We start from the raw sequence: 24,614 nt of genomic DNA, 5'->3' as shown, positions 1-24,614 counted from the left end.
ATTAGGATACAAATCACAGTCTTTTTCATGCTACCCAACTTTTAAGAATCTATCTCTTGAAGTAAAACTGAAGAGAGGTGGAATTATTTGATGGCTAAATGAATGAACTAGTTAATGATTTTTAAATGTGTTCTTTCAAGTCTTTTTGGGGGAGTAGGTATGGAGGAAGGAGGTTGGAACCAAAAGTGGGAAGGCTTAAATGTATATTAAAACGTATAAAATACACTGGGTTTATCAGAAGAAAGAATTCTACAGCTGAAAAATAAAGAGTACAAATGATATAAATGCGAAGTCATTACTTCAACCAATAAATTCTGAACTCTATGAGAGTGTTTTCTACTGGAAAAATATAGCTAACCTCAAATAATACAAAGGTTCGATACAGACATTTATTAAATATTTATTTTAAAATGTAGTGAATTAGATATCGCAAAGATAAAGTTGACAAAGATGAGACAAACATAATATAAAATAGAAAATAGAGTACATTAAGAAGTAGAACAAATGCCAAAAGACATTCAGAAAAGGGAAAATACTACATCATAACATTTTTATTATCACAAATTAATCTTTTGAATTACAAAAGTAAAATAACTACGTTATTGATGAACAATGGAGAGAAGAAATCACCCCAACCTCTACTCCCTGTGTTAGCACTTAAGTTTTGTCTTTTAATATATTTGATTCATGACAAGGAACCCATGGAATACTTATGTGAGTTACTGATTATAAGAGTATGATGAACACCTGTTAATCTACTATCCAATGTAAGGTTATACACACAAGTTTTATTAGTAACTCATGTTCACCTATGTATTTCCCCCCCTTGCTCCTGAGTATTAGACTATAAGAAGGTAACCATTTTGAATATATCGCTTATTTCCTTGACTCTTACCCGTTTTTTGTTGGTTTGGTTTTATCACACATATGTAACTAAGTAATTATGTATGGTTTTACTTGTTTCAGAGCTTTATAAATGTTATCACACTATATGTTGCCTTTTGTAGCCTTGAGATTTTTTTTTTTACTTTTGAAATTAAGAACACACTTACTAAAAAGAACCATTAGATTTCTGGCAGATTGGCTACATGTGTCCATTTCCTTTCCATCCTGAAACTCACTAAAGTGACCAAACAAATAAATGAGATAAATACAAAAGAGAAATGACAATAGCAGAAAAGAGAGTTTCACACGTTTTTGGATGATGGCAACTAAACTTAGCAGAGTGGAGGGAGCTCTAACTGGGATGCATAAAGAGGGATATTGGAATAAAATTTATTCCCCCAAATCCTAGAAATCCTTATGAATTAAGAGTGTACAGTATCCAGGTAGGCAGAGATAAGTTACAACTGTTAAAACAGAAGAACTGGTAGAAACATTGTATATAGTACTTAAATTCTTCAGGTCCCTTTTCCTGTCCCCAACCCCAAAGGCCAGAGGTTTGGTTTCCAGAAAAATAGAATTTGAAAAGCTCTGAACTCTGGAATATGGTAGGGAGGTAGAAGGTGGTAGGCCCAAAAATAGACGAATTAATAAGAAATCTGCACAATGAAAACTGAAATCTAGTAACCTGGTTTATACCACAGACAAGAGATCAAGGATTCTTTTCTAGGTATATTTAATGACCCCAAAGAAAAGAATGACATGGGGAAGGAGAAAGCAAAGAAAAAATCAATTATCTTCCAGTTAAATTCACTAACTTCATTCTTTATTCATAAGAAAACAAGGATCACTAAACATTTAAAGATAGCCTCACATACATGCGCACACACACACACACACACACACACACACACACACACACACACTAAAGAAAACAAGCAAACCAGAAAAAAAGAATACAGAGAAAGCAGAGAATTCAAGAAGAAGAAAACAGAGAAACATGAGAAGATATTGTGTCGACAAAACAAAAAGATGACAAGAAGCAACAATCAAATAACAAGAAGGGGTTCCTGGAAAATGAAATAGGATATCATAGCCTCCCATAATCTCCAAAATTCTCTATCAAGGAGACGGTAAAATAATGTCATTTTAGACATGCTAAGGCTCAAAAAAGTACCTCCCACACACCTTTTTTCTCAGTAATTTACTGGAGGCTGTGCTCTGGTAAATAACAGTAAATTGAGAAAGAAGAAAATGTGGAATATAGGGAACAGACTGACACAGCAGAGAGTCAAAGGGAACAGGCAAGTCCCATGTAAGAGCTATACCGCAAGTCTAAAGAGCAACTAGTCTAGATTGGAGAAGAAATGTGGGAAAAAAAACCATAGATAAGACCACATTTATGACCATATGTTTCATCATGTGAACAACTCTAGAGAGGTTACTGGAAGAGAAAGGAACTCAGTAATAAGTACATGGAAAATTAAGCAAATGAAAATGAGACAATTATTAAAAAAGTAAGACAATTATTAAAAATGAAGGGTTGCAGAACGTGCTCATAATACACTGGTTGACTGAGTAATGACAGATATTACAAAGTCATGTGACTCTAAGTGCTATTAATTTTATTAATGGTGACAACACTATATTTGAGTTTAACTGGAAGAGGCAAAATGAGTGGTTTGGTATGAGACAGAGAGTTTTTATCTACCAAGGTAGTAAGTCGATAATGTTCAAAGTTCGTAAATTAGAAAATAACACTATATGCATATTATTTAGCAATTTGGAGTTAAAGGCAAGGGAGTTTGCTAGGAAAACGGAGAATGACTGTTTCTAGGGAATGAAATTGTATAGACTGTTGGGAGGTCGCAGTTATTTTTCATTATAAGTCTTTTGATAATATGTAACTTATAAAAATAATACTTCTCTAAAAATAAAAATAACAAAAAGTGAAGATGATTCATTAAATGTACCTAAAACAAATATAACCTAGTGTTTGATTTTCTTGCGTACTTAGTAAATCAGATATTAAAGGTAATACCTGTTAATTATATTAAAATTAGAAACTATAGATAAGCAAGAAGAAAATGAAAAAAGGAGAGTATAAACAAAAATCTATGTTTTTCTATTTTCTGTGGATATCTCTATAAAAAATACTTTAAATAACTTTGGAACAGAAGAGTTTAATAAATATTGCAAGAATTAGTGGAAGAGAAAAATTTGACACATTTAGGATTCCCAGACCATTGGTAGGGTAGAAAGAATCAAAGGGATAAGACTCGAACAAGAGAAAAAAGTGAGTACACCTGAAAATAAAAAAAATAAAAAAATTTTTTTCTTTTAAATTTAAAAAGAGAAAAAAATGAGAAGTTTCCTTTTATTATGTATGATAAAATAAAATTCTTTGAGGCAGCCATATCATACGTAAATAAGTATAGAGTTCATGCTTGATTGTATAGATAGATATATTTATACACATACACAGACATATATGGGATACATGTCTATTTTATGAAACATGTATCATCTCTCACCAGAAGAATAAAACATCTTAGCAATAGGTTTCCCGATAGAATTGAAACGAATAAGAGAATTATGAAGCATGAAACAATACTTGTAATAATCACCTAATGTTAAAATAACAGTATAATATTCAGTAAAACCTCTACTAAAAAAAGTATACAGAATAAGTATACAAATAAATGATAACTGTATTAGGTCTTATTAGCCAAAGAAATGGAAAAGAACAATTTATATACTAATGGTATCTATCTAATATTATTAGATTTATGCTGCTACATTAATTTTGTATGTTATAGAATAAAAAGTTTGTCTTCTCCCAAGTGTTTAAAAAACTCATGTAGAAATTTTCCAAGTCTGCCCTCTTTGCTGAGGCTATTCACATTTTAAGGTATTATTTTATTATATATTTTATTACTATGCTCTCTTTGCTATTATGAAAATTGCCATGGTAATTAAATGTTAATCAAATGGAGAATATTTTATTATAAAAAAATACAGGTAATTATAAGTGTCGGATGAATTGACATATCAAGCTATAACACTGATTCAGTAAAATCACTTAAAAAATTTCTGGTCTACATAAATGTTTAGTCTTTCTTTATCATACTATTATTATTCGATGGGTTATAAACTTTCATTAACAAATTATAATAATATTCTAACTCTTGAAAGACATAATATCAGGAAATCAATCATAAAAAAACACTGCCTTGGTTTGCAATATGTTTTTCTATACTAAAACTAAGTCAGTCATAGTGAAAAACCTGAAAAAATGTGCATGCATAAATAATTAAGGATTGCTATAATTAGAAGTAAAAATTTACCTGACATAGAGGGATCGCTTCTGGCTAGTTCGAAGAGAACCTGATCCTGAACTAATGCTACTATTCATCATCTGCTCCCGTAAGTCATGTATTTTGGCCTCAAAACGACTGTATTCTGATGGGAGAAAAAGAAAAAGAAATTTATACTCTAAAAAAAAAAGTTATTTGATTATAAAGTATTAAATATGTAACATGTCCTATAACTGACTAAAAGTGGTTAGAATCTTGAGAGTAATCTGTATAAGGTATTGCCCAATACGCAAATTTCAAAAATTAATAATCTTCTAAATGTACCATAAATTAGTATTGGCTGAATTAAAATTTTTTCATATGCTAATATAAGTTCATGTCATATTTAATCAATTAAAATACAATTTTCATGCATCAAATAGTATCAATCTTACATTACTGTCTAATTTAACTGTAAACTTTAAAAATTAAAAATCAGAATAGTGATTTTTATGCTTATAAAAAGAAACCTATAATTTATACTAGATACTTTATTTACTGACTGACTTTTTCCCTCGAGGAAATCAGTTAATCTTGTATTCTTAAAAAACAAAACTTGTGCAGGGTCTATAAAATACTTATTGTGCCTTAAAAAATTGACAAAATTAATTTACTTCATTTTATAATTTATAAAGTTTCAAAATGCCAAAATAAGAGACAAAATTAATCTGAAGTAACAAACATTTAAGATATTTTTTATACAAAAAGTATGATTTTTGAAGATGGAGCATTTTAAAATTGTATCATATATTAAAAACTACTAAATCTATTAATAACAAAAACCTTAGCGTTTTTTCAAAAATCGCTATACACTTATATACCTTTTTCTTGATTTATAATAATCAATTTATTTTACAATCAAGTCAGATCCTATCAGATTTTTTCATAAAACCAGTCTTATAGCAAGAGCAAATAACTTGTCTGTGAGTTTGTACAGTTTAAGAATAAAGAGTAAGAGTGATTATGGTTGAGTTACTCTTCTTTTCACCAGTTATCAAGTTTGTTTTATGGATACTAAGATTAATTGAAGCAATAATTCATAAAAAAATTCAAAACATTTAAAAATTCACAATATGTAATATTCTTTTATTGTTCTTTAAAATAGAAAACAAAGTACAAACATTAGTAGACTGATTAGTATAATATTTCCACTACGATTCAACAATTATCAACTCATGTCAAATCTTTAGTTTGTGCAGATACAGCTAAGATACAGACAGATTGATGGATAGAGATATAGATAAAAATATAAAGTGAACCATGAGTTTATGCTGGTTCTTCCCATTAGAAATTAGGACCATTAGGTTTTTACTTAATCTCTTCTATCATTATCTGTATGTGCTTTCTTGCATATGAAGAATCCTGGTTCTCAAAACACTGGGGATAACAGAATTAGAGTACTGCATGATGACTTCTTTTATCCAATATTACATTCACAACAGTCTTAAAATAACATCATTAACACTATGGCTATGACAATATTACTGAAAACAGTTAACTATTTTCCCCACTTCTTTTTATCCTTAGAGTATGGCCTACTAGTGAAATACTATTTGAACACTTGGAATAGTTCCTCCCTAGGGATTAATGCTGCCAAATGGATATATATTTAGGCTCATTTGCTCTTTTTTATTTTCAACTTCAATTTTTTAGGGGTTACTTTTAAAATTTTTCATTATTTTTATAGGTAAGCAAAATAGTTCCAAAGTCAAATCTATAAAACATGATATTAAAAAAGTTTAGCTTCTATTACATTCTCTTACCATACTCTGTCCTGGTCATTACATATAAAAGTTTAAAGAAAGGTTTATTCTTCCATTCTTAATAATATAAGCAGATACATATGTACATACGAATATACTTATACTTATTCTATATTATTTTAATACATGTACTATATAATGCACAATTATGTATATATAATTGTGCGTATATATACACAAACATATGTATTGCTGCTTCTTTCTTAAACAGCAACATACACATTTTTCCAACTTGTTTATTTTACTTAATAGTAAGAATAGTGATAACCTTACTACAGTAACAATAAGAATAAGAATATGCCATAATTTCATATATGAAGGTCTGACAATTAAGTTCGCGAACTTGCTGTACCGCTGTTGCTAACCTTTTCTGATATTAGAGGGATTATTCATTATAAATTTGTACCAACTGGACAGTTAACCAAGTTTACTATTTGGAAGTGCTAAAAAGGCTGTGTGAAAAAGATGCTCTGGGGGGCCAGCCAAGTGGCTCAGTTGGTTAAGAGCTTGCTCAAGAGTTTGAGCTCTGAGCAACAGCGGTTCGATGCCTGGCCCGAGCTGAGCTGCTGCTAAGCTGCCAATAGGTAGCAGGACGGCTCAGCTAAAAACCCCCCAAAAAAACATTAAAAAAAAAAAGGATGCTCTGAACTTTTCACCAACAATTCATGGCTCTTGCATCACAACAATGCACCAGCTCACACGGCACTGTCTATAAGGGAGTTTTTAGCCAGTAAACAAATAACTGTAATGGAACACTCTCCCTACTCACCTGATCTGGCTCCCAGTGACTTCTTTCTACCCGAAGATAAAGGAAATATGTGTACTGAAAGGAAGACATTTTGATGACATTTAGGACATCAAGGGTAATATGACGCCAGCTCTGATGGCCTTTCCAGAAAAAAGAGTTCCAAAATTGCTTTGAAGGGTGGACTAGGTGCTGGCGTCAGTGCATAGTTTCCCAAGGGGAGTGCTTGGAAGGTAACCATAGTGATATTCAGCACTGAGGTATGTAGCACTTTTTCTAGGATGAGTTTGCGAACTTAATTGTCTGATCTTCGTATGTAATGTATGTATGTATGCATGTATGTATGTCAGCTTATCAAAGGGACTCCTCATTGTAAAGTGAAGGTACTAAATGCAAGGAGATGATTCACCATCAGTGTCAGGCATCTCCTTTTGTACTACTTAAAATGGTCAGCTCACTGAGAAAGAAAATCTGAGTTTCATTTTCAACTTATATCGTTGGCCCTCATAGCAGTTACATACTGATGACGTAAAATAGTTTAAAAAAAAGTGCTGTACAACAAAAACACATGTTAAAAGTACATAATTAATATTAAAACATAAAGCTATAGTGACACTGTCTAATAAACAAACATTTTACCTAAGTAGCAATACAGAAAGGACAGGTTAACTTCAAAGTACCCAAAACATGCTTTTAAAGTTCAACTATTCTATCTTTGTTCTTTTGTGATTCATTACCTAGAATGTCATTTCTTCTTTCTGATCATGTAAATCCTACCCTTTAGGTTTGCCAGTTAAGCCTCAATCCTTCTCTATGGCATCTTTTCTCATGCAAGGCAATATGTACCTCCTTTTGAATTCCCCAGGCAATGGCTGTCTTCTGTGCTCTATTGGTACTTACCCTTGTGTTATTAGGCAATGGGACCAAAGCTGTGGTAAAAATTACAGTACACATCAACACTGTCAGACTAAGCAATCATCAAAATATTCCCAGTGAAACGAATCTAGATTTTAAAGGCAACAGACCTGGGACTGAATCCTAGCTATTACTACCTTTGTTATCTGAGTCTAACTCATCATCTGTATGTAGGGATACAGCTACATATCTGATAAGGCTCTAGAGCAAGGCTTAAATAAATAATAAACAAATACGCACCTAAATAAACATTTAATTATAAATTGTATTAAGTGTTAAAAGCGGAAATATAATAGTGCCATGATAAATGCAATCACGAAAAGAAGCCAGCCATATAAAGAATAGGGAAAAGACTATTTTAAGAAAGAACAGAATGAGCAGAGAATTAGGAAAGTATTTAGTGCAATCAAGGGTCTGAAAGAAGGCCTACATGGTTTGACCTAAGGAGAAAAGGGAGGAGGAGTACAGGGCATGCAGTGGAACACAGGTATCGGGCTGTGCTCAGTCACAGAGGGCCTTGCTGGCTCTATCAGCAGGTTTGGAGTTTATCCCCAATATGATGGGAAATGTTTTAAATGGGAAATTATACAACCCAAGCTTTGTATTTAATACCATTTTGGTTGAGGAACAGAGAATGGATTGGAGAAAATCAAGAAAGAAGTGAGGAGGACTTGTTAGAGACTATTAGAATAGCTCAGGTACGAGAGAATGATGGTTTCCATTAGGGTACAGTTGCCATGACATAGAGGTTGAGAAAGGGGTGGAAAGTCAAAGATGATTCCTAGGCTTGTGGCTTAAGCATCAACGGAGGTACCATTTACGGAAATAGTAAAAGAACTGTTTCAGATATGTTCAGTTTCAAACACTACGGAGAAATAATAGCTGGAGAAATCAAATAGGCCATATAAATCTGTTGTTTGGGCGATGTTCAGAAAGAAGATACAAATACAACAGGAATCAACATAAGGATCTAACCTTGAAACAAATTCTCCTTGACACAAAATGCCTCTATCAAAGCTAGAATAGCTTAAAGTTTCAAATAAACTAAAGAAAAAGTATCAATCAGAAAGGTTCATTAGAAGAAAAGTATAGAAATCACAAAAAAGAAAGAAAAACAGAGTACAAGCACAGAAAAAAAATATCTGAAAGGGAGATTCCTGGGCCCATTCAATAGCTCTCAGGAAAAGGGTAGCCCACCCTTGCTAACCATCAGTGGCAAGTACATGTAGTGCATAAATGGGTACATCAGGCTTACTTAAGAGCTATTAAATATAAAAATGGTAAAATGAACTACTCTTGTTCTGGTCTATGCTTACCAAGCATTAGAGTACTTCTTCCTTCCATCAATCGATTTATACCCCCTTACTAATAACAATATTTTTACCAGGTCCCAGAAGATTCTTGATAAACATTAACTAGAATATGCCTGAATTTTGACCCTTCTAATTTTGACCATTCAATTTTCTATGATGTTGTGTCCTTTGAATATAAAGATTCATTTGTTTTTAATTCAGGGAAGTTTTCTTGAATGTATTGTAATTTCAAACATTTTCTTCTTTAAAAAAATTTTCTTTTCTTAGAACTCTACATATATGTCGCATATATTATATATAATTGCCGATTTTCCATTGCTAATATTTTCTCTCTCATCTTTTAAATTCCTCATTTCTGTTTTATTTTGTTCACTTTTACTATTATATCCTGTATGTCCCCTATTGATTTTTCTGCAGTGTCTCTGTCTTGGTGTTCTAATTTGAAAAATTTGTTTCTTTTCTTCTTCTTTCCTGGGTTCTGCTAGTTCAGAACTAGCTAGTTAAGAACAATTAATCTCTTCTGGTTGTTAAATCATCTTTTCCTACATCTATTCTTACATTTCTACTTCGTGGTCTTCTTTCTTTTTTAAATATTTTATTGGGGACTTGGGGGGAAGGGAACAGTGTTGGGGAATCGGGGAGGAGGATCAGCCAAGTTGTTGTCCTTCAATCTTAGTTGTGGAGGGCGCAGCAAGCTCAGCTCCAAGTCCAGTCGCGCCGCTTCAGCTCAAGGTGCCAATTTCAGTCTTAGTTGCGGGTGGGCGAAGCCACCAGCCCATGTGGGAGTTGAACCGGCACCCTTGTTGTTAAGAGCGCGCGGCTCTATCCCCTGAGCCACTTGAGTGGCAGCTCAGCTCAAGGTGCCGATTTCAGTCTTAGTTGTAGGCAGGCGTAGTCCACCATCAAACAGGCAGTCTTGTTAGGAGCATGTGTTCTCACCAGTTGAGCCATCCTGCCACCTGTTGGCATCTCATGGCAGCTCAGCTCCAGCACAGCTCACTGGCCCATGTGGGAATCGAATCTGCAGCCCTGTTGCTCAGATCTTGCACTTTTTAGCTAACTCTTAACCTACTGAGCCACTCGGCCAGCCCTGTGGTCTTCTTTCAAATAAGTGAATACATAAATTCTTAAAAACACCAAGATCAAATGTTTATCTAATGTGTGTTAATGTTTTCTTTTGTATGTATCATATGTATATGTGTGGGACTAACATTTATCTGTTGCTAAGCTTTGCTGTCTGTTTCTACATTTTTTTTTTTTATTACTGGGGAATTGGGGGGATGGAACAGTGCTGGGGAATTGGGGGAAGGGGAACAGACAAGTTGCTGTCGTTTTGTTCTTCAGTCTAGTTGTGGAGGACGTTGCTTCACTGGCCCAAGTTGGCACCATCATTGCGCTCTTCCCGGGCGAGGCAGATCAGTCGCTGGCTTCTGGACGGCCGCTCACTGCGGCTGCTGGCCGCTCACGCTGGCTGCTGGCTACACACGGTAGCCCATGGCAATCCACTGCCACAGGGACTGCAGCCTACGCCGTCGCCGGCGACTCAACGGCAGCCCAGCTCCAGGTCGAGCTGTTGTTCAGCATCTTAGCTGTAGAGGGCAGTGTCACTGGCCCTCATATGTGGGATCCGAACCGGGGCCCTCTGGTGTCCCAAGCCAGTTCTTAACCATCGCGCCACTCGGCCGGCCCTGTTTCTACATTTTTGAATTATTATCTTTATATGAATTCCAGGTCTGTTACTTTTCAATTACTTATTACTTAATGAGTTGGATTTTGCTGGACAAGCTATTTGCCTGGCCACAAAGTTTTGGGGTTACAGGGGGATGGAAGCACAGGTTCTTTACAGACTTTAAAATCAAGAGATTGTCACATTATCTGATACTATGAAGACAGATTGCTTTACCCAAACATGGGTCCTCTATTTCTTTAAACCAAACCACATCAAGAATGGCTTTTGCTCTAGTGTGCTCACACCAATTCCCATGAGGCTTGCCATAAACAAGGATGTTTTTACACCTCAAAAACAAGCCCTTTACATTCAGAAGTGCAATTTTCTGTCATATTATAAAGTTCTGCCATCATTGAGCATTATCAGCATCCTATGTTTTTACTTTTCCCCTCTCTCCTGTGGCTTCTGCCAGATCTCAAGGCAGAATATAAAATATAAACCTTTATTTATAAAGGTTGTTATAAACAACCTTTATTTGTACTTTGTTGTTCACGTTTTCTATCAATCTTCTTAGTTTAGCTTAATGTGAGGTGGAGTTGTATGGGTGGGTGGTGTGTGTGTGTGTGTGTGTGTGTGTGTGTGTGTGTGTGTGTGTGTGTGTGTGTTATTTTCCTTGTTGCTTGCTGGGGAGGTCAGGGAGCAGATACTGACTTACCCTTAATCATACCTAAACAGTCTATACTCCTTATAAACATATAAATGAGAGGCTTTCTATAATACTAAGCAACCAGTGATTATAACTTGGCTTGCATATTGTATACCTATAGGGCAAGAATGTGTCAGCCAAAAGATAAAAGCAGGTGTGGTCCCACTGGCAGTTTTGTTTCCCACAAAAATTAATAAACTGGCATTTTGACTTCATATACTAGTCCCTATTTGTTTGGTTAATTTGAATTTATTTGGAATTTACCTCTTATGTAATGAATTTATCCTTGTTCAGTTACTGAATCTAAACTGCTGAGGTTTACAAGACAGAAGGTATTATGAAATAGCAAGCAATGCCCAACATGCTACTTTAATCAATTAAAACACATATTAGGTTTTGTTACAAAAATGAATTACACTCCAAGAAAATAATAATAAAAGTAACAGTTGCTAAATTACAGAATGTTTCACTTGGCTCCTTTAATCACATCATTCTTTCCTTCTTCACTTTGTTGTTTATGAACATTAACCAGTATGCTGTGTACTCTTTTGGGTGTTTAAGCTTTTAAAATTCCCCTGAGGTTTTACTAGAGAAAATATGTTGATGTATACTAGAGTCTTATATATGTTTAATAGGGCATGACCTCAAATTTTCCATTACCATCTTCTTCCCCTAGGAACTTAGTAAGGTCGTGTTAATGATACTTCATTATTTAGAAACACATTACATCCCATCCCATACTTGTATTTTTTCTCTTTATTTTAAACAGCAGTAGAGGTTATTAGAAACATATCTTAAACCTTGATATTAATAAATATAGTCTCGTTCAAAAGTTAGAAAAAATTGGGATGACTTCATTTTCTTTGGCAATGTTATCCCATCTTTGCTTACGGTTTTTATTATACTTTCGGATCACTGATTTAGTAAAAGTTATGTTAAAAGGTATTTGTTTGGTTAGAGGACAGATTTTTACAAATAAACACTTGAAAATTAATCCAAATAACAATGAAATACTCATAAGAGTTGGCAGATACAAGTTCCCACATCCAATCAAAAACACTTTAACCTGTATAGTGAATTAGGTTCAGATTGAACATAACTAGAATAATAAATCAGACCAAAATATATAAAAAAGTTAAGCTTAGAAAGTTAAACATTTCTAAGAGGAAGCATTCTAAAAATCGAAATCAATAATAAACATGGATAGCAAGAATTTTATTACCTTCAGGTCGATACTGTGCAACAATTGTGACAGCTTGGCCAGCATTTTTCAAAGCGGCTGCTGCCTGTTCATGGCTGGCAGTTCTAAGGTCAACACTGTTTACCTGTAAATCAAACCAAATCTTAAATTTGAAAGAAAATTATACTGATTAGAAATCACAATGGTCTGTTCTTTGAGTAGGTGTAGACAAAAAAAAAATTTTACTTGCAATTACTTTATTACTAAAATACTCTCTTGTTCCAATTTACTAAAAATTTATTGTAAAACAAAATATTAATATTAACCAATGCAATTTTATTCACTAAAAATACTTTGCTTAATGTTGAGTGAACAAAACTAAAACACTTCTTCCCAGGTTTTCCAGAAGGCTGTCTTATCAATCTCTTGAGAAATGTACCTTAATTTGACAACCTAAAAAAATCAACAAGTGTCATCATTTTGTACATTTTATTTCACTAGTAACAAGCAAATTGGAGAGAAATTCATTTCGTAGCATCCTTTCAACTCCTGCTGCATTTTCACTTCTATGTACTCATCTCAGATCTAATTCTCTTCCTTCCTTTCCCAAATTAAAGCTTCCCTTCATTTGGAGTTAACAGAAAAACAATTATTTAAAAGAATTAAAACAGCTCAGATTTCAAGGATTAACATTTAAATAGAGTAAATGTTATGAAATGAACAAGGTTTCTTTTCTTTTCTTTTTTTTTTTTTTTTAAGCTGAGCCATCCTGCCACCTGTTGGCAGCTCAGAGGCAGCTCAGCTTGGGCTGGGCATCGAACCGCTGTTGCTCAGAGCTCAAATTCTTGAGCAAGCTCTTAACCAACTGAGCCATTCGGCCAGCCCCAAGTTTCATGTTTTTGAATAAAGGACCCTTCCTTGAGTGAAATAATTACTAAGGTGATCAACCCCACTCCACAAAAATAAGCAACTTAATTCTTATTTCTGGAAGGCTGGCAATAACTAGTATATACTGCAAAGTATACTATCTTAAAAGATTGTATACCTTTCTACCTCAAGAAAAACTCATTAGGACATTTATGGAGTGTTACATTTGAATGTAATAAACTTTAAATATTTAGTCTTTTCCCCCTAAGAAACAGCAATTAATAGAATACAGCAATGTTCAGGGTGTTCATTAAATATTTTTGGAAAAAAATGTTTTGTCAGCATCTAATCTAAAGTCTATTAAAGATCCTATACCAATTTTGGCAAATTTGACTATAAGTCCAGAAATTCTTGGGATTCTAAAATTTACACAAAAGAACAGTTTAACCATGTAAAGGCCTACTATTTTATATTATCTATAAAGAATATATCACTATGCAACTAAGTTAGAATATACACACACTTCTTGAATGAAAACCAAGGTTCAAAAACCTTAATCTACTGTAACATAACACAATGTGGTTTTATTAGAGAATGTCTCTAGCCGAAGGTTATGAAAAACCCGACACAATATATAAATAGTTCTACTTTGAGCATGAAGAAAATCCTCCTAACTCCCAGAACAAATTAGGGAAGAAATAAAAAGGAAGATAAAATTTTATTGATTATTGTAGAGAAGATTACAATTTTTAATGAATTATTTCCTGAGCATCAAAGTCCTTTTGCTACAGGAAAAATGTGAAGAGAACTTACATAGATTCAAAAAAGAATAATTTGTTAACGAGACTACAAATCAAAAACTTTCTTAAATATCATTCAATATTTTAAATGAAGATACATTATCAAAAGTATTTTAGAAGAAATACTTATACTGAGACATGTTTGTGTAAATAGCCTCAGGATCCCTTTTTTACATTAATACTTAAAAAAGATATAATTTACATAAAATTCATACTTTTAAAGTGTATAATTTAGTTGTTTTTAGTACGTTCACAAGGATGTGCAACCATCAGCATGATTGAACTCCAAAACATTTTAATTACCCAAAAGAAACTCATTGCCCATTAGCAGGCATTCTTTCCCCTCTCTCTCCCCTTGGCACTTAGCAACCACTAATCTCCTTTCTGTACATTTTGTCTATTCCGTACATTTTAAATAAATGGGATACTATAATATGTGACCATTTGTGTTTGGCTTCTTTCACTTAGCATATTTTCATTCACCCTTGTTGCAGCATGTATCAGTACTTCATTACTTATTATGGCTGAACAATACTCCATTGTATGGATATCTCACATTTTATTTTCCCACTTGGTTAAATTTATTCCTAAATTTTCATTCTTTTTGATACTATTGTAAATAAAATTGTTTTCTTAATTTCACTTTCAGGTTAACCTGTTCAATGCCGGTATCTAGAAATATAACTGTTTCTTGTAGTGATTTTCTGTCCTGCAAACTTGCTGAGGTGGCAAGAGTGGACACCCTTGTCTTGTTCCTGATCTTAGAGGGAAAGCTTTCAGTGTTTTAGCATTTAGTATGATGTGAGCTATCAGTTTTTTATACTTTTTATCAGGTTGAGGAAGTTCTATTTCTAATTTGTTCAGTGCTACGATGGAAAAGTGCTGCTTTTCAAGTGCTTTTTCTGTGTCTACAGAGATGATCACATAGTTTATGTCCTTTGTTAAAATGGTATCTTGATTAGTTTTCCTACATTGAACCAACCATTCATTCTTTAGACAAAGTCCACCTGGTTATGATGTATCTTCCTTTTTTTTAATGATGTATAGTATAATTCTTTTTTATGCTGCTGGATCCAGTTTGGTATTTTTTGAGGATTCTTTTTTATTTATTTATTAAAGATTTTATTGGGGAATTGGGAGAGGGAAACAGTGTTGGGGAATCAGGGAAGGGGAACAGACAAATTGCTGTCCTTTTGTTCTTCAGTCTAGTTGTGGAGGACGTCGCTTCACTGGCCCATGTTGGTATTATCATTGCACTCTTCCCGGGTGAGGCAGATTGGTCGCCGGCCACATGATGGCCGCTCACGGTGGCTCACGGCAGCTCTCACCAGCTGCTTGGTCGCTCACGCTGGCTGCCGGCCACTCACAGTAGCTCACGGCAGCCCACTGCAGCCTACGCCGTTGCTGGCAACTCACGGCAGCCCAGATCCAGGTCGAGCTGTTGTTCACCACCTTAGCTGTAGAGGGCGCAGCATCATTGGCCCATGTGGGATCCAAACCAGTGGCCCTACTGCTCAGAGTTCGTGCTCCTAAGTCAACTCTTAACCAACAAGCCACTCGGCTGGCCCTCTCTTTTGTCTTTTAACAGTTTGATTATTATGTATCTATGGTGTGGATCTCTTCAAGTTTATTCTACTTGGAATTCACTGAGCTTCTCAAATGTGTAAATTTAAAAAAAAATCAAATCTGCAAAGCATTTGGCCATTTTTTAAAAAAAAGATTTTATTGGGGAATTGGGGAATGTAAACAGCCAAGTTGTTGTTCTTCAATCTTAGTTGTGGAGGGTACAGCTAGTTCGGCTCCAAGTCTAGTCGCCATCTGGCCGTCCATTGGTAGCTTATGGCTGTTCAGCTCAAGGTGCCGTGTTCAACCTTAGTTGTGGGTAGGCGTAGCCCACCATCCCATGCGGGAGTTGAACTGGAAACCTTGCTGTTAAGACCACATGCTCTAACCACTGACACATCTGGCCACCCGCATTTGGCCATTATTTATTAAAATATTCTTTCTGCCCCTTTCTCTTGCTCCTATCATTCTGAGACTTCATTATGCTTATTGTTGATACACCTGATGGTATCCCATAGATCTTTGAGTCTGTTAATTTTTTTTTCTTCTTTTCTTCAGCCTAGACGATTCTTTCTTCTGTTAAAATCTGCTGTTGAGTTTGTCTACATTTTATCATTTCAGTTATTGTACTTTTCAATTCCAGAATTAAAAAAATTAAAAAAATTTTTTTTCATGTTTAATGTGAAAACAATGATCTCATTAAATTTACATACCACAATATTAGGCATTACTTAATATCCATTTTGATGGCTGTTAAATCACTTAAAAATAATGTGACAATTGGTGGCATATTATGTGCTTTTCAAAACTTCTGAAAAGCAGAAATAATGTGAAATTCAAATACATATTGCCAAGGAGCTGGAGAATGCTCTCAAAAGACTGGATGGCAAACTTTACATGTTAACAAGATAAAAACAAACTGTTAAATATTTATTTTTCTGTATTAAAATGAGTCCTAGATGATAAAGTAACAAGATCCAACATACAGTAAATCAAACTATTTACAGAAGTTAAATAATATTTCAGACCAAACAAAAAACAAGAGGAATTATAGAAATCATTCTTATTCTAAATTTAATTTTTTTCTGTTGCTTCTTAGTTACAAGCATTTCAAAGACTATTTAATAATACAGTAACTTTTAAACTCCTAATTAAAATAAAATGAGGTGAGATAACATTTAATTAAAGCAACAAGTTATCCCAATTTTATAAAAGCATCTTCCTGTTAGTTTCAGAGATATTCTGTACCATTTAATAAGGAAGAAACTTAGATAATTATTTCAAGAAAATGCTGTCTCATTTGAAATTTGAAGTTCAATGTAGATTATCTAAAACATTTTCTCTCTGGGCCCTCTAAACAAGAAAAAGGTTTTTATTAAATTATTCTAATTCTTTGGCAGATGCCTAAAAAAACAGGGCTTTTAAAAATGAATTATTAATTCTGAAATTAGCAAGTTGATATCCTTTCCTAAATTATAGGAATACTTATTGGTAAAATTAAACTTATTAATTTTTATAAGATCCTACTTCTAACTTAAAGATAAGTGACAAGTAACCACCACTGACAATGAAAGTTATCTAGTGTAAGAAATTGCACATTTAGTCAGAAAATAAATTGTTAACCTATAATTCTAATTACACAATGATAATGAAAACAAATGATTTGTTTCCAGGAACCATGTGTTAAAGCTATTTTGGACAATGAGAGTATATTTATTTCTGAATTAATATATTGCAAATATAAGCAAAATTACTAGCACCATTTCTGTTTTTTTCTAAGATGCAAACATTATTTTAACATGTCTCTATTCATAAGATACATTTTTCATCTAAGTGTGAAACAGAATACTGGAAAGGTTAAACACTCTTAAAATATTTCGATCAAACACACAAAAGCAAAGTGTTTTCCCAGTGCAGGGGAGGTACCCATAAAGCATCAGCTGCTTGTATGAATGAAGCAGTCTGATCTACACTGTTAGTCTGCATAATGGGTAAGCTCATACATGCTGTGTTTATGATAACACTGCCCCACTGATACAAGAAGAAAGGCTCTATCTGGATTTTAAATGCTAACTATTTAGCTATCTTTTCAAATTCAATAAAACCAACTAGGTTTTAAAAAAACATAAACCATTTCATTTGAGGGCAGGGGCCTTGTTTTACCAATGTTTGCCTATAGAGTGTTGCATTCACAGGCTTTTTTCAGAAGCTTAGCCAAAATAAGACAACACAAAAATCCCACTAATAAATAACCCAACATCTTTAAAAATTGAAATACCTCATGTCATGACAGTGAGCTTCAGGTAAGAATACATCAGTAGCAAGCTATCTTTTCTATGATGACATGATTTGCTATTCCTCATACAGTAACATCAGAATTCGTTTTCAGCATTCCTGTGGAGCTCATTTTACATCCATGTGAACTGCTGTTATCACTATTTTGTCCAAACCCAGAGGATTAACTCTCTGAATCATAATCTATATCATTTTCTTTTTTCCTTCTTTATCTTCTTCAGGGAACACCTGTTCATCAAGGCAAACTTGTGAATTGCTTCTTCTACAGAGTACTTGGTCCGCCCAGAAAATGCACTCCTCGACTGTCTTCTAAATTCAGATGGCTCCGTAAGAAGATGCCGAGCGCTGTCTGAAAGCAGAAGTGCATTCTGTAGGACCTTTCTCAGGAAATCTTCCAAAGCCCAACCCGTTGATCCACATGCTGGTGATAGTTAATGTTGAAAAATAGGTTTTTAGATGGAAGTTCTGGCAGTTGTACCAGCAATGCATTTACTTTGGAGTCTCTGCCTCAGCCACACAAATTCTGTTATCTTCTTCGTACACAGGGTGTTTTCACTGTAAAACACATGCTGTTGGTATGAATACATATCTCACAGTCAATATTAAGAATGCCAAAAGTCCTCCTTCTGAATCTTAGGCTCTCGAACCCAGATTCTTACAGATTCCTCCTCCTGTTTTTCTGGAAACATTTCCGCACAGGACATGATCAATGTACGGTTCCTCTGGGCAGTAACACAGGGGAAGCCCGTGGGCGGCAGGCAGTGTGGGGTTTGCTGACAAGGCGGGACAGCAGCGGTGGGAGCCCCCAGGAACACAAGCGATCACAGTCACATGCTCCCCCACATGTGGCGGGCCAGCACCAGTGCTCCATGAGCCCATGCTCAGTATCTACCTGAGGCCTCGGGCTTCTGCTTCAGAATTTCTATTTTTTTTTTAAAAAAATTTTTTATAATAGAAATCTCTTTACTGATATTCTCTACTTGGTGAGATACTGTTCCTATGCTTGCTTTCCATTCTTCGAATATAGTGTCCTTTAATTCTCTGAAGATATTTAAAATATCTGATTTAAAATCTTTGTCTAGTAAGTCCATTGTTGGGCTTCATTAGGGACAATTTGTACTGATTGCTTTTTTCCCTGTATACAGGCCATATTTTGTTTTCTGCATATCTCATAACTTTTTGTTGAAAACTGGACATTTAAAATAATATAAGGTAACAACTCTGGAAATCACATTTCCCTACCCAGGGCTTGTTATTGTTTGGTGACTTTTTCGAAAGCTATAAAGTTTATATTCTTTGTTGTGTGTGCCACTGAAGTCTGCCTGGCTAGCTTAGTAGTAAGTTAATAATTAGATAGATATTTCTTTAAATGTCTGGACTCTTTGCTGATGGGCTCTGTGTGCATGTTGGGTAATTAATGTCTTCAACACTCAGGTAGGCAATTAATTGATAACTCTGCCTTAATCTACACTTCCTGCTTGCACAAAGCCTCATGGTCAGCCAGAGGTGAAAAATTTAGGTCCTTTTCGGGTCTTTCTTGAACATGCGTACAGTCCAGGCCATGCAATGTGTCCTCTCAGATTCCATGGAATATGTCAGAGATTTTCAGAGGCCCTATGGAGCTCGTATTCCCCAGTTTTTCCTTTTAAGTTTTTGGATTAGCCTACTGTTTGCCCCAACTGTTATCCAATGTCTCAAGCAGCCATGATGTATCTGTAATTGTTTTGACAGGCTTTTACACTGGTGGAGCTCTGAATCAGGTCAAATACAGAAAGCCTTGCAACAGGGTGTTCCAAGAACCACCAGACACCTCTCTGGGAAAGAGGCTCTGGAAGTTCCACCCCCATTCTGCTCTTTCTAGTGGCTGACAGGTTTTTCACTATAGTTGTGGGCTATTTTTCAAGGCTAATGTGGTAGTAGAAAGCAGAGGAGGAACTTAGGCAAGTTAAAAACTACACAAAACTCATTCTTATGGAGATTCAGCCATTTTTCTTGTATAAACACTTCCTGAGTTGATGCAAACTTTTGGGTAATTTTCAGAGTTCTGAAAAAGTTCTGACAAGGGTGGCAACTTTTCTTGTTGCTTTTATGAAGTAGAGAATTTTTTTTTACGTCTTTTGGGTCACTTTTGATTCTAAGATTCCAGGATTCTAAATTTTCAGTGAATATCAACTATATTCTCCACTATGTTTGGCATCATTGGAAAAAACAGTAATACCTCATTTATACCATATTGAGAAATGTGGTACTCCACATATGTAATAGATCCTGATTTAAAAAACTTCCTTCTTCAACAAAATTAAATATGTCAAAGGAAATATTTTATAAAACCTATTATTTCCTTGCTTTCCCAAATAACTTACTTATATTTTCTTAGTAATGTGGGTTATCATTAAAAACATCAACAGGGGTGTCTTTAGAATAGTGGTTCACAAAGTTTGGTCCCAGGAGCAGCAACATCAGTATCTCATGGAAACTTGTTAGAAATATAAAATTTCATCCTATCCAAGTAGTGCTGAATCAGGAACTTTGGAGATGGGGGTGTAGAAATCTGTCCTCAAGGCCTCAAGATTATGCTGATAAAAGTTGAAGATTGAGAACAGCTGCATTTTGTTTAATAGGGTATTTAAATAAGCTTGTTCCAGGGTTTATTTAGTTTTACATAACTTTTCGCATGTTTTTCTCTTGTTCCTAATGTTTACCCTATTGCTCTCGGTATTTCCCTAGAGCAGTTTCGAAAGCATTAAAATTTCAAGCTTATTAATGCACACTGCCAAACATAAGGCTGTACTTAACTTACATTCAGATTAGGGTGAGCAACAGGCCTGCACCTGGACTTTCAGTTTTAAAACTGAGACTAAAGTCCAGACATAGGGCTTCAGTGCTAAAACTGGGAAAGTTTTTGGTGAACCAGGTTTTGTTGGTCAGTCTAACATAATAATCTAGAAGTGTGTCAGTGATCCATATAAACTGGTCCCACATGGAGAATTTAAAAAACATCTATTTTTGCTTTGAGTTTTTTACACGTAACTCTAAGCCAACTGAAAATTTGTTTTGACACAAAGTGTGAAGTGAGACTCTCAGCTAATTTTATCTCCCTCAAGAACTAGCTAATTCATCCAACATTTATATTTTTAAAATCCATTCCTTACCACTAATTTGTCCTTACCATACTGTAACTTTTTTAAAACATTTAAATTACAGTATAATTTACAAGCAATAAAATGTACAAATTTAAACAGTTCAGTTGGAAGAATTTTTGACAGCTGCATATACCCATGAAATCACAACCCCAAAACAAGATATCTATATTATCAACCAACCTAGAAATTTCCATTGTGTCCCTACAGTACAATTACTAGCAACCAACTTTCTGACTTCTATCAATACAAACTAGTGTTGCCTGTTCATTATCATCATGTAACTGGAATCATATATAGTATATATTTCTCTGGTGTGTTCTGTCTTACTCAACATGATGTACTTCAGTGTGATCTGTTTTTTTGAGTTTCAGTAGTGTGTTACTGTTTATTGCTGAGTAGCATTATATTGTATAAATATACCAAAATTTATTTAGCTCTTTTACTGTTGATGAATACTTGAATCATTTCCAGATCTGAATTATTATGAATAACACTGTTATGAAGATTTTTGTTAAATTGTTTTTGCAGACATGTGATTTCTTGGATAAAATCTGGGTGATAAGGTTAGATATATGTTTAATTTCTTAAAAACTTACCCAAAAGTTCTTGTAGTGATTGTATAATTTTATACACCTGCCAGTAATGAATGAGCGTTACAATTACTCCATATCCTTACCAGTGTTTGTTGTCACTAATTTTTTTTAACCATTCAAATGGATGGGATATGGTATTTCATTATGGCTTTTAAAAAATCTACTTTTATTTAGGTATAATTTACATTCAATTAATTAATCTTTTTTAGTTTACTGTTAAGTGTTTTGAAAATTTTGTATGTTGTGTGGCAACTGCCAACAATTAAAAGTTGCATCGCTCCTACCCAAATTCCTCCAAACCCCTTTATTCATTGTTTTATTTATTACCCTGATGCCCAATATTAAGACAATTTCATGTGCTTATAAGCCATTCATTTATCTGGGTTTCTGAACTATTTAAGTCTTTTGCTCATTTTGAAATTGTGCTGCCCATCTTTTTATTGTTGATTTGTGGGAGATGTTTATACATTTTGGATACAAGTATTTTGTTAGATATACTTTATACTGAGAATACTTTTTCCCACTGTGTGGCTTCCCTATTTGGCTTCTTAATGACACCTTTTTTATGGTTAGTGTTTTAAGTATCTTGCCCAGAAACTGTTGTCTACCCCCGCATTGCGAAGATATCCTCTTATGTTTTCTTCTAAGAGGATTATGGTTTCGGGCATTGCATTTAGATTTATAGTCTATCTATAGAGTTAATTTTTATGTCTGCAGTTAAGATTGAAGTTCATGTTTTTCCATACAGATATCCAATTGTTTCAACATCATTTATTAAGAAGACTTTCGTTTCACCATTGAACTGACTTAGACCCTTGGTCCTATTTAAGAAATCTTTGCCTAGTCCTAGTTCATTAAAATTTTCTTATGTTTTCTTCTAGAAGTTTCGTTCTATGATCCATTTCAAGTTAATTTTTGCAGATGATGATTGGTAAGAACCAAAGTTCTTTTTCTCTTCTTTTATCTTATTCTATCAATTATAGAAGAGGGTATTTAAATCCCTAACTGTGACTATAGATTTGTCCATTTTTCTCCTTAGTTCTGGCAATTTTTGCTTCATGTATTTTGAAAGGATTATTAGATACATGCACATTAAGGACTATTATGTCTTCTTGATAAAATTATGCTTTACCACTTTGAAATCTATCAATAACAATACTATTTGTCTCAAAGTCTATTTTGTCTCATATGAATATAGTTACACCTTTTATATGTTGTTTACATGGTGTACTTCCATGTCACATCCCACGTAGCAAGGATGATGGGGAGTGAGAGGGGCGGTGCAGGGCTAAAGAAACACAAGAGTCAAGGACAGAGTTAAAGCGGGGCCAGGGGGCTGCAGTCTGGATCTGAGCCCTGAATCGGGCCAACGTGTGGCTTTTATTTGGAAACTTTAAAGAAGTGAAGCTTTTCAAAGTCCTTGTGATAAGTGTCTTATGGCTGCTTTCCATCAACCAGCCCCATTGTATTTCAGCACCTACTGTGCCTTCATACTCCCACACATACACAACCCCCAGGATGGTGCAGCTGTACCGTGGCCATGAAAATAAGGAGATAACCGACATCATTCTGTCGGGTCTCAGCATTCCGAGACACCCCCTTAAGGAAGCTTTACTGATATCTTTCCACTGGGTCTCAGCATTCCGAGACACTTCCTCGTGACCTCATTAGGTCAGGGGTTGTTGTAAGGGGGCGGGTGGTGGATGAAGCTGTAAGGCAACACTTCCACTCTTTTACTTACAACATATGAATCTTTATATTTAAACTGAATCTGATAAGAGTATATAGTTGGGTTTTGGTTTTTTTGAACCAAGCTGACAAATTCTGCCACTTAATTGGAATATTAACTGTAATATAGATATTAATATAGTTGGATTTCAATCTCTTGGTATTGCTTTTATGTACCCGGTCTTCCTTCTTTCCTGACTTTGAAAGAAGCATGTATTTTTCCATATTTCATTTTATCTCCTGTACTGACTTTTTAAAATACTTCTTTATAGTATTTTTGGTGCTTCCTCTGGAGACTATAACATGTAAGTTATCACAGTCTACTTTCAAATAATTTTATGTCACTACATAAACTGTATAAGAAACAAAAATATAATTCCACCTTCCCTTCCAATTTGTGCTCTATTGGCCTTATGTTTTACTTCTACGTATGTCAAAGCTCCACAATACATTGTAACTATTTTTTTTGTTTTAAACAGCCAAGAGTCTTATGATGATTTTTTTAAATTTAAAAATGTATCTTTTATATTTACCCTTTTTGTTCTTAATTTCTTTCTGCAGATCTGGGGTTCCATCTGGTATAATTTTTCTTTAACCAGAACAATTTCTTCTAGCATTTGTTGTAGGTCTGCCAGAGACAAATTCTCTAACTTGTCTTTATTTCAACTTCATTTCTGATGAACAATTTCACTGGATATAGGATTCCAGGTTGATAGTTTTTTTCTTTCAGCACTTTAAAGATACTGTTCAATTGCTTTATGTCTTCTAATATTTCTAGTGAGAAGTCAGCTGTCATTAGTCAGCTCTCCTTTGTATTGTTATTTTATGTATCTTGCATCAGTTTTGGAAAGTTCTTTGTCATTACGTCTTCAACGATTCTGTCTACTTTTTATTAGACTGTCTGATATTGTTCAATAGACCTTGGATGATCTGGTCTGCTCTTTCATCCCAATCTTCTCCCCACCTGTTTTACATTTCAACTTGGAAACTTTTTTTGACTTAAGGTTTAATGATTCTTTCCTCTGCTGATTCCAGAGGAATGTTAAGCCTTTCAAATAAAATTTTAATTTGTGATAGTTTTGTTTCTAGCGATTTC

The 24,614-nt window shown here is 34.4% G+C and overlaps 1 protein-coding gene and 1 pseudogene across 17 annotated transcripts in view; both read right to left on the bottom strand.

Annotated features, from left to right (window-relative positions):
* The window catches only part of DLG1 (discs large MAGUK scaffold protein 1), a 248,247-nt gene that overhangs the window by 49,302 nt on the left and 174,331 nt on the right, over positions 1-24,614 (bottom strand). For all 17 annotated transcript variants that reach the window (XM_019651456.1, XM_019651484.1, XM_019651466.1 and 14 more), the window contains 2 exons: positions 12,572-12,674; positions 4,230-4,344 (listed from right to left, as the gene is read on the bottom strand). In XM_019651456.1, the coding sequence (XP_019507001.1) occupies positions 4,230-4,344; positions 12,572-12,674 (218 nt within the window). The remainder of the gene's footprint in view (positions 1-4,229; positions 4,345-12,571; positions 12,675-24,614) is intronic.
* On the bottom strand, positions 17,002-18,787 carry LOC109387564 (sorting nexin-10 pseudogene; annotated as a pseudogene).

This window comes from Hipposideros armiger, unplaced genomic scaffold (genome assembly GCF_001890085.2).
Source record: "Hipposideros armiger isolate ML-2016 unplaced genomic scaffold, ASM189008v1 scaffold_8, whole genome shotgun sequence".
NCBI lineage: Eukaryota > Metazoa > Chordata > Mammalia > Chiroptera > Hipposideridae > Hipposideros > Hipposideros armiger.
The sequence above is the reverse complement of the archived record's forward strand: the minus strand, read 5'-3'. Positions and strand labels throughout refer to the sequence as shown.